This window comes from Protopterus annectens, chromosome 4.part0 (assembly GCF_019279795.1).
Source record: "Protopterus annectens isolate FY-2018-M chromosome 4.part0, PAN1.0, whole genome shotgun sequence".
In the NCBI taxonomy this organism is placed as follows: Eukaryota; Metazoa; Chordata; order Ceratodontiformes; family Protopteridae; genus Protopterus; species Protopterus annectens.
This window is the reverse complement of record NC_056733.1, coordinates 895,377,171-895,388,747: the sequence shown is the minus strand read 5'-3', so window position 1 is coordinate 895,388,747 and position 11,577 is coordinate 895,377,171. Positions and strand designations below refer to the sequence as shown.

General features: G+C 39.7%; 1 protein-coding gene across 2 annotated transcripts in view; it reads left to right on the top strand.

Annotated features, from left to right (window-relative positions):
- LOC122799654 (asialoglycoprotein receptor 2-like) overlaps positions 1–10,744 on the top strand; it is a 308,957-nt gene extending 298,213 nt beyond the window's left edge. For both annotated transcript variants that reach the window (XM_044068857.1, XM_044068858.1), the window contains one exon: positions 9,780–10,744. In XM_044068857.1, the coding sequence (XP_043924792.1) occupies positions 9,780–9,933 (154 nt within the window). In that variant the 3' untranslated portion in view covers positions 9,934–10,744. The remainder of the gene's footprint in view (positions 1–9,779) is intronic.
- The last annotated feature ends 833 nt before the right edge of the window (positions 10,745–11,577 follow it).

Sequence of the window (11,577 nt, the reverse complement as noted above, 5' to 3'; positions counted from 1 at the left end):
TTGGTGCTCATGTCTACTCATAAATATGGGGGTAGCATAAATCTGAACTGTACAGATTTTCACAGAATGTCCAGATTTTTGCCTCATATTTTTTGTCTTTTTCTCATAAAAATTGTGGTTTTCTCTCAAATCTTTGGCAAATTATTGAGGGTTGAAGTCAGAAAAAAATTAAAGACATTTGAGTTTCAGGCTTCATACACTTCAGGAAATTCATGCTAATGCAAAACCTATTATTCTATCAACCTTCTAAGTTTGTAAGAGCAATATTTAAAAAATGCCCCTATTTTTGGGCCTTTGTTCCCCGTTATTTATGGCCTTGTCCAGATTTTTTGCTCTCAGAGGTTGAGAGGTATGGGGCAGATGCTGCTATAATTTCATTAGTCAAGGGGTGAAATCAGCAGCTCCACACTGTGTCTCTCACCATATGTTTTCATACGGCTCCTTACCAGCCTTTCCAGTTCTGTTAAGCAATGTTTTCTCGACCACCCTGTCGGAGATCCTCCCTATATCATCAGGGAACAGCATTTCAGAAAGAGATGTCAAACTGACATGCTAGTCACCACAGGAATAACTTTGCTGCATAGATTATCACAGGTGGAGGAAAAATACAACACCATCAAAAGGCAACAGTCACCCATTGTTCCTTGAAAAAATGCAATGAGCAACATTTAACATACTTACCATTAAATAAAGCAGTAACATATTTCAATGAAATCCTTGTTTTACACTTAGTCAACTGCATAACTCCACTGCGACAAAAAGCAAAATATATCCCCTTTCCTTGAATGGTACACAAAGCTAAATAACCTATGAACCCTGGAGAAAACACATTCAGAAAACTGCAAACAAATAAAATAACCCCAAACTCACAAGCATATATGAGCCTAAGAAATAAGGCAAAATATACAGTAAATATGAGTAAGAAAAACTAGTGTTCTTACTTCCAAAAATCCCCAAAAAAATCAAAAGCAAATTTAGAACAATAAAAGGACATGAGTGGATATCTCAACCAATCCACTCCCAAATTAATTTGATTATAATGTGCCTTTTACTTCAGATATCCACTTTATAAAAGCTACCACACCTGTCACAAAAATAATTACATTCTTATCAAATGAAGACATTTATATCAGAGCCAACTACTTAAATACTAACAGCATTTTCTTCACCGTTGACCTTTTATCAATAGACACCATCATGAAGCTGCTCAAGAAAGCAAAACCTTTCACTTTAGCACTCAGTAACGTGCTTGAGTATCTCGAGCTTGCTGCAGACTCAGTTGCCTGTCCAGATTCTTCTCTGATAAATTGATCCATCAAATAATATATAATCCTGTGAAGTTTATTCAATGGTACCTTACTCCTCTCTGTAAGAGGTAACACACTTGAACTGCCCAATCTCAGGCCAGTTGCAATCCTTTTTCCTTTGTCCAAAGTCCTAAAAAGGTATCAATGTACCTAAACAATATTAGTTTATTCTCCCCACCGCAGCATGGCTTCAGTCCCAGCCAAAGTACAAAAGCAGCATTATTATCGTTCCTAGGTATAGTTAAGCAGAACAGGAACCAAGGGCATCTACATGGCAGAACAAGACCTGTGAGATTTTTCCATGGCTCTGATGTTCCTGTACTCATACACGACCAGATTGAGTTTTGCTGCCTTTTATTACCCCATTCCTAATTAAAAGGATGGCCCCATCATTTCCCCATCAAATGGGGCACCATTCCTTGTGACGCTCTGTGTCTGCAAATTGTAGTGCCTTTATTTATTTGCTTGATTGTATTTTGCTGGTCCGTGTCTGCATTTTGTTTGTTTTTCCCAACCTTCTGCCCAACTGTTGTTGTATTCTTAAACTTGGTGGCTTTGAAATTACCCACCCCTGCTGTAAACCTGATTTTGGACACTCCTCCCAGTCCCATCTCATTTGCTCACTCAACTGAGTACAGTGAGATCATTTGGGAAGGACTACCCCCTTGCTTCTTTGATCTTGGACACTCCTCTCAGTCCCATCTCATCAGCACCATCTACTGTGACAGAGAGAGCATTTGGGAAGGCCAACCCCCCCTAGTTTCTTAATGTTGAATTATCTTCTGTTTCTTCCCTCTCCATTTAACAAATAAAAATGTACACTTTATTCAGCTGCGTTTACTGTAATTGTGTTCTTATTATTGCTGGTCAGTTGTCTGATTAAATTTATCTTTCATTCTAAGCTTCTTAGTTTTGGTTTTAGCACTTGGGCATCAGGCCAGTTATTTTATATTTAAGAAGGTTTTTGTGGTCTACACTCTTGTGGACAAACCCTTATCATAACTGTCTGTCCATAAGTCCGCCCAAGTATTCAGAACACTATGTCTGGACAATTCCCATCAGTTTCTCCTGCCAGCCTGGTGGACATGGGCATATTGAGATAGTGTAGCAACTGCCTCATGTTCACTGACAGCCCTCTTCTCCTAGCACATAATTCTTCTACTTGTGAGAAATGCATCTACATCAGTAGCCTGTAGTATATGCTCTCTCATGCCACACTCAGTACTCCTGACAAAGAGGAGACTGTCAGCACAAACACCACACCACTCACATCACATAGCCAAGCACAACACACACCCACCTATGCAGAGTTCCTCAATAAAAACTTACCTAAACATCAGAGACCTCCAAAACACACTCACAAACATTCCACACACAACAGCAGACAACACACCAGTGTCTCACAAGCACAATTTGTAAGGCATAACAATAAACCAGCGCAGCCCATAAGACATAACAATAAACCAAACATACTAGTTAGTGGCAACTCAATTGTGAGACACACCGATGTCGCCCTCACCAGGCTTGACAAGGAGAAGATCGCGGTCAGTTGTCTGTCTGGTGCCAGAATATGCCACATCGCGTATGCACTGAAGTCTCTGCACAACAGGTACAAGTATGATCTGTCATTGCCTATTTTGGTGTGACTTGAGACGTACCCACATAGACTTTATGAACAGAGACATGATTGAGCTCTTAAGAGTATGTGTCCTGGGCAGGTATGACCCTAGCCCTAAATAACATCCTACCTTCACCAAGAATGATACCACAATATCAACAAAAAATAATTGATTAAAACAATTGGCTTAGTTTCTGGTGTTATCCCAAGGGGATGCAGTATCTGTCTGCCTGGGATGACATGGTTGACGGGTCTTAATGCTTTGCAAGAGATGGCCTCCACCTGTCATCCCTAGGATCCCAAGTCCTGGCTAAGGATTTTGCCTCCCCCATTGTGCCTTTTTTAAGCAATGTCTCAAAGACCAATCTCCCAACATAAAAGATCTTTCAAAAAGCAAACTGAAGGTCATGCTTAACACTAGGAGCATTAACCTGAAAATGCATTCACTGGAGGCTCTCCTCGCACTGGAAGATACCAATGTCTGTGAGGTCATAGAAACTTGGTTCGGGGCTGCGGACAGCACTCCTTCTTTACCAGACTATACCTCATTCCACAAATTCTGACCCCAAAATGAGAAAATGAGGTTGGGAAAACTAAGGATGGTGGAGTCTCTATCTTCATTAAAGACAGGCACACCTTCAGGCTGGTTTGCTAGGATGACACACTGGAACTACTCCAGGTGCAACTGACAGTTGGCAAGACACCCATCCAAGTTATAGCCAGATATAGACTCCCCTCCATGACTCCGGACACCCACTCCTCCTATCTGGACCAACTTGACTCCATCAAGTTACCCTCTAACACTCTGATCCTTGGTGACTTCAAGTACCCCACCATGGACTGGGTGATCTATTCCTGCACTAATGCACTCACCCAATGATTCCTTGACTTCATCAATTCTAACACATTAGACCTGCTCGTCTCATCCCCCACTAGGGGAGATAACATTCTGGACTTGGTTCTCACCAACATGGGTGAACACTGCACCACTCCCATAGCATGTTCTTCCCTGGTGAGATCAGATCATCCATCTGTCTTGTTCGAAGTTTCTATCCTACCCCCCAGCTGTAACCAGGCTAAACAACTTCTCAAAAGCTGACTACATCCTCCTAAGGGAGGGTATCAGTAGCTTCATACCACCGACCCTCCCACAGAGGATGCAGACAACTATGCTGAACAGTACGCCAATGCAGTATATAAGCACCTGTACAACTGCATGGACTCAGCCATATCCAACAGAACTAAAACCTGCTCCTCAAGGAAACACAAACCTGTCTGGTGGACATCCTCTATCAACAGGCTTTACAGCAAAAGGAAGAAACTGTTGTCCAAGGGTAAAAAGGAATAAATTCCAAATTGCAAAAACTTCTTCCTTAGCCTCAACAAGCAAATTAGATCACTAGTGAAAACCTCCAAAGCCAATTATGAATTGAAACTAGCCTCAAAGGGAGACCACAAATCCACCATCAGTAAAATCAGGAACCTCCATGGCAAAGCCCAGGTTTGTTCCAAATTAGTATTTAACAGTTCCACTTACTCTGATCCTGTTGATTTAGCCCGCCTGATAGCAGATAGGTTCAGCACTAACTTCACCCCCTGTCCCCCCAAAGGCCCATTCAACATCCCTGATACTTGTCCCACACCTCACATCTCCACAGATCAAGTGTTAAAGGCCTTATCCAAGGCAAAAAACACAGCTTCCATGGGACCTGATAGCATCCCAGGCTGTATTCTGCACCATCTCCATCAAGAATTAGTTTCTACATTGAGCACCCTTGTTCAACCACATCCTAAATGCAGGCTTTATTCCAGCAGAGTGGAGAACTGCCATTGTCATCCCCTTGCACAAAGGTGGTGCCACTACTGACCTTGGTAATTATCACCCATTAGCTTGACAAGTCTGATCTGTAAAGCCATGGAGTGTAATATTAGAGATCTCATAAACAAAGATATAGGCAGTCTCCAAGCACTTGACTCCACCCAGTTTGGATTCATCAAGGGAAGATATTGCATGTTGAACCTGGTTGACTTCCTTGAGAGTGTCACCAAGGCTCTGGATGAGGGAAAATCAGTACATACAGCTTACCTTGACTTGGCCAAAGCCTTTGACACAATACCCCACTCAGGCATCATTGAAAAGCTAACACAACTTGGCGTAAATCCCTATCATCAAGTGGGTGGCCAACTGGCTCACTGATAGGACCCACAGGGTCAAAATAGGTACCTCCACATCTGACAGCAGACCTGTCACTAGTGGTGTTCCCCAGGGATCTGTCCTGGGACCCCTGCTGTTTGGCATCTACTTCTCAGAGCTCCAGGCAAAGACAAAAGGCCTGTGGCTGCCAAACTTTGCGGTTGACTGTAAGTTAGGTGCTGTCATTGACTCTCCAAATGATGCTAACGTACTGAAAGAGGGTCTCACAGCAACAAATAACTGGTGCCAAAGTCATGGCCTTATGTTAAATGAAAAAAAATTATTATCATATCATTCAGCAAAAACACGGCCCCGACTGATTACCACATCAACGGCAACCCCCTAAGCACACAACCTGTGGTGAAAGACCTGGGTACACAGGTTGACAACAATCTCACATTCAACCATCATGTAGCAGCAATGGTCAGAAAAGCCTTTTATTTGGTTCATATCATAAGTAAAGGGATTGCATCCAGGGAAAGGAGGTTATTACCTCTATGTACTCCTCCCTCATTAGGCCAATAATCGAGTATAAAGCCCCATTTGGTATGTACCTCTCCAAACACCCACACCAACAAGAAAGGCCACAGAAATACCTCACAAAGAGAATCCATGGCCTCCAACACCTGTCCTATGTGGACAGGTTCTAGTCACTATCACCATGCTAGGTATCGTACAGATTGCTTAGAGGTGATCTGTGTCTCACCTACAAGGCAGTCTCAGACCCTGCCCTACTAGAGATGCTCCATATCCGTAAGTCTAAATCCTCATGCATTACCCACTCAAAAGACCTAAATCTAATATGTGATATCCACAAAACCTGCTGGAGAGACAGGATTGTCTCCCGGAGGCTGCCTTGTCTCTGGAATAGACTTCCCATACACATCAAACAGAGTACCTCGCTGACCCTCTTCAAGCACAACCTTGATGAGTGGATAGGAAACCACAAATTTGTCCCAGGCATTCCACCTGTGTCCCTCATAGACAGGGGTGACAGGTGCTGACTGAGGTTTCTTTTTTGGGGATAAATTCTTGGATAGACTTGTAAGGGCTCCAGGGCCATTAGCTTAGTAACCTCTTATGATCCTATGATCTACTAAACCACCCTCTCCTACCAGTTGTGTCTCTGGCAACTTTATGTTTTTATTTATTTAACATTTATTTACTGGGAAAATCCAACTGGGGCAGAGCCCATTTTCAAAGGAGGCCTGGGGAGAATGCTCCAGAAGCATGTCTTTGGAATGTGGGAGGAAACCAGAGCACCAAGATTAAACCCACGCAAAATGAAAGGAGGACATGCAGACTCCACACAGAATGCACCCTAGCCAAGAATCGAACCAGAGAACCTCTTGCTGTGAGGCTTTTTATTCCTTTCACAAAGATGACTTCACCTTGTTTTTAGTGCCTAGTCACTGTTCCCAAATGCCACAAGCTGTGCACATTGAATGTTGGAGTCTGTAGCCCCTAATATCATGTTGCAAATTTGCACAATCAAATTTATGGCTCTACCATATTTCAATAAATATCAAACCAATGAATAAAGTATGCCAAATTCATGGCAAAGATTAAAATCACCAAAAAATGAGGAAGAAAGCTTTATTCAGAAATAGTTTCCTGTTACAATAAAATTCAAATGTATTATTTTCACCGGTTTCAATATATTGCTTTTGGCTTTTTTTTGTTTGTTTTTTTGCACTTTACTGTACAGGGAAAAGCCTTAACTACAACTCAGTAACTAAGGATTTGATAACTGGCTAGTATGATGGAATGGAGGGGCTGAGTGGGGAGGAAAAGGAATTAAGCAATGTCTGCCTGCCTTTTCCTGGGTGAAGACCTGGACTGCATGTCTGTGATACGTACTCTTTACGTGATCCCCAGTAGGGACTGGAAATAGGGAAGTGGTACCTGACTACAAAAATGAGGGGTGGAAAGGCTCATGTTGCAACACTTGTAAAAGTAACTGACATGCTCCCACAAAGGTCCAGTGCATGCCCTCTTCTTGGGTGACTCTGGCCAAGAGAATGAAATGATAACGCTAATAAGGCATCGCTTCATGTACATCTCAGGTGATTGTAACTCAGCAAAACTTAAAATGCATTGCTACACCTTGTATTCCTTTCACAAGGGCCATGGACTTGAGTTTTACATTGCCCAAACTAGACCTTGCATTCTATGTACTTTATTAGCAAATACTTTATAATGTAGTTTACCAGTGTATACCATGCAGTTTCTCATAATTTGCTGCTATGATGCCATCTGTTTTTTTTTTCATCTGTTTTTTTCTTTTACTTTCAGCAGAACATCTTAAAGCTGTGCACTGTTTGTATGTACTTATGTATACACTGTATGCATGTATGGATGTTTGTATGTGTGTATACATTTATGTTTTTAAGAGGTGAAGCAGAAAGGGTTTAGGAACAAAGATTTTATACAAATTATTGGAGAACTCCTATAAATATGGGCACTTTCATTATTTGCAGGGTAAGCAAGATAAGTGTAGAGATTATATGTGAAAGAGTGGAGTTGGGTTTGATGGATGGCATAACGGTTAAGGTGTTTACCTCCCAGACACAAAGTACACGGTTTGACTGTCATCTTTGAAAGAAAATTGTCTCTGCTTAGAATGCTTCACTAGGGCAGCTAGCCTAGTACTTAACTATGAATCTATGAGTGTTGTTAATGGCGAATGTTAGAAACGTGAGGATACTTACCTATGAATCTATGAGTGTCGTTAATGGCGACTGTTAGAAACATGAGGAAGATGAAGAATAAAGTTAAAGATTACAGCAGTCAGACACTTATTTACCACTAGAGGACATCAAGTATCCATTTGAACAATTTTAATGAAGTAAAGTTTATGTTAAAATTTACTTTTGTAATTATATGTTAATTTGTTAAGTTTATGCATTCTCTTCTTTAGATTAGTAAATTAAGACAACCACTTTCTGTTCTTTTTAGAATTATGTATTGCACTGTTGTGAGGTAGAACTTTAAAAAAAAAATTATCAACTGTTTAATCATTTGAAAGGTGCTAATGTGACATACGTCATAGGTAATGGGTAGTCTTGGATTGTATAAAGGTACAAACACTTGGGGTGGCTTAGGATAAAGGTGAATGAGGTGCAAAGCGGGCCGCCAGTCAAATTAAGTGATAGCCAACTAGATCATGCATGCACTCTATAGAGACCCATACCATTCAGCAAACTTCCAGGTTTGCCAATAAGTAATTAAACAGCTGGAATAAAACAATGTTTATACAAAATATGCACCTTGAAATTCTAAAAGAAGCAAGCACATCTATCTATTTATCTATCAAAAATAAAGGGTAAGTAATATAGGGGCACAAACACTGCACAAAGCACACTTTCTGAGATGACTGGTATGTGAACACAGTGGCTGTTACAATGAATAGGTACTGTGTGATTTGATAAACAGTAAAATGTACATATTCTTCTTCTGTACCTATCATATGCAGATGTCTTGAAATTGTGTAAACTGATTACATGTTACTGATAGGGCATGTCTGCAAACAGACTTGACTAAATTAACCATTTGGGCACAGGAAAATAACATGCTAATAAATACATAAAAAACTAAGCATATGAGATTTGGGCGACATAAACTGAAAGGTGAATATTTAATGCAGCACCCAGTGATTGAAACTGTAGACTCACTTAAGGACCTGGGTATATGGATAGAATCAGCTATGAGTTTTTACAATCATATCAACCAATTGATTAATGATAGTTGTAGAACTATAGGTTGCATAAAGTCTAGTAAATCAGAAATTATGAAGTCATTGTTTGTTAGTTACATTAGACCCAAACTTGAGTATGGAATAACAATATGAAAACCATATAAGAAAACAAGCCTATGTAAACTGGAAAGGGTACAGTGGAAATATACCAACGGCATCTGTGGATGTGAAAATTTAAGTTATTATGAAACACTAAAATATCTGAACTTGTACAGTGCCTCATATAGACATTTAAGATAATACCTTATTCAGGTATATAGGGCATTTAGGGACAACTACCTCTGGAAGTGTTTGGGGTTATCAGAAGGTAGCAGAGAATCATCAGACAACCTATGTAGGAGATTCTATAGGAATGAGAAGTGTACTAATTGGTTCTCTGACAGAGTAGCTGATGCATGGAACAGACTACCAAATTACATTAAAGCAAGTACTAGTTTAGACATTTTTAAGAACAGCCTGGACACTTATTATGGGAACAACTGTTTTGATATATTGTCAGGCTTGAAGGACATTAATGCCTGTGCTTGAAATATTTGTATGTACGTATGCATGCATGTATGTATGTATGTCTGTATGTGCGTATTGTAATCTGACTGGAGAAACAGCGGGTCAGTGTGGAGACATCACAGAACTCAAGGTGCTTCAGATAACAGCCACTTTTACAGGATTCATAGAGAAACAGAGAAAATAAAAGAAGTTCAAAGGCAGTCAATATCACCAGATTAAGACTGGAGAAAATCAATTATCATAGCTTCATTGAAACTACAGATCACAGGGTTGACATTAGGGCTTTACAGCTGTTGTGATATTCAATTATCTGGAAGAGTTCCCTGTCAGCTACCAATCATAAAATTAGTATTTTTATTAGTATTTTTTTTCTTTATCTCTCTCTCTCTGTCATAGGTTCTGGGATTACAAGCAGCCAGACAACTGGGATCACAAGAAAAACAGAACTGAGGACTGTGGTTCCCTGCACAGACATGGCTCTTTGAGCAGCGGTTGGAATGATGATTACTGCATGGAATACTACCGTTACATTTGTGAAAAGGAAGTGTAGAATCGTGCAAACTGCTCTGTTACACTGATGACTTCATAGATTCTTCACAGCGTTTCATTAGCAGTTCCAGCAGCAGTTCGTATCCAGTTAACAGTGTCTTTATGAACAGAACTGTGTGAGTAGGGGAATTACTCATTTCCATACACTCTGACTCATTAATCTGTTCACAGATTTTGATGCAACATATGAAACACCTATAATAGAAAGAGAATACATTTAAAAATGAGCAATCAAGTAATGAAGGAGAAGCAGATAGAATTAAGAAAAAACATCTGCTGTACTTTTAAGTATCAAAACGTATGGGATGAAATATTGAAATCACTATACAAAAAATGAAGGCACCATTAAAAGACATAACTGTAGTTATCATGAGTATTTTAAATTGTGATCACTTTGATTTAATTATGATATATTTACCCATAAGGAGCAATGTTTATCATTTCATAGGCCAAAAGCCAAAAGTACAATGGCAGCATTTTACATACACCTCATGTAAAAGCTTATCATGATAAGCAAGTTTAAGCAATATCAAAGTGATAAACACTGATGATTTTATACATTTTTTTTGTTAGTAGGTTACATATAATAGGATAAATATATAAATTCAGTATTAATTCTGGATAATAATTCTGTCATAGATGTAACACAAAAATATTTCATCATTTTTTGTATACTGTTTAATAACCTGGTAAGTTACTGTCACCGCAACTTTTTCAGCTGTGACCCCAGCTTTGAGCACACACAGACACACACACACACACACACACACACACACACACACACACACACACACACACGCACACGCACACGCACACACACGGACACACGGGCACACGGGCACACACACACACACACACACACACACACACACACACACACACGGGCACACACACACACACACACACACACACACACACACACACACACACACACACACACACAAATGCTCATGCTCACAGAAAACAAAATAAAAAACAGTCAATATATGAGTTTTGGTACTGGCAAATGCAAAAATGTCACAATAATTGTAAAGCAAACCATTATGCAGCTGTTGATAAGGAGTCAGGCAGGTGGTACATCATAACAAAGCAGAAAATAGCATAACTGTTAACAAAGGTAGATAACAGTAATAAAAGTTAAGTTATTGCAAAAGGGGCGTTATCAGATAAATATCACTTGCAAATAATAGGGGTATTACTGGCCAAAGGGTAAGTCTCCTGCATATGATTCCTCTTTTGTATTTCAATATTATTTGTAATGTGTGTACAAGGCAGTCTGAAAAAATGGTGTCTCCTTGTGGTTTGGCATTCCTTACCCATTGGTTAACATCTGAAAGGCTGGGAACATGTATTTACTTCTAAAATGGATATGAGGCACAACCATATACATAAGTCCTTGAATTTTTTTTTGTTCTGTTAATTCAGTAACTGCATCCAACATGTGTTACCAAGGTCACTACATTTACATTATATTTCCCAAGTTCAGCTTTTTATCATAATATTTTATTTAATTCTGCTATCAGGCTAAGTACAGCCTTACCACAATGCTTAATATGTGATTTTCTATTAATTGTATTTTGGTTTTTCAAAGGAACTGCTGGTTTCTGTATTTCCAGAACATTTCTGCACCTTTAATTTCCTGATG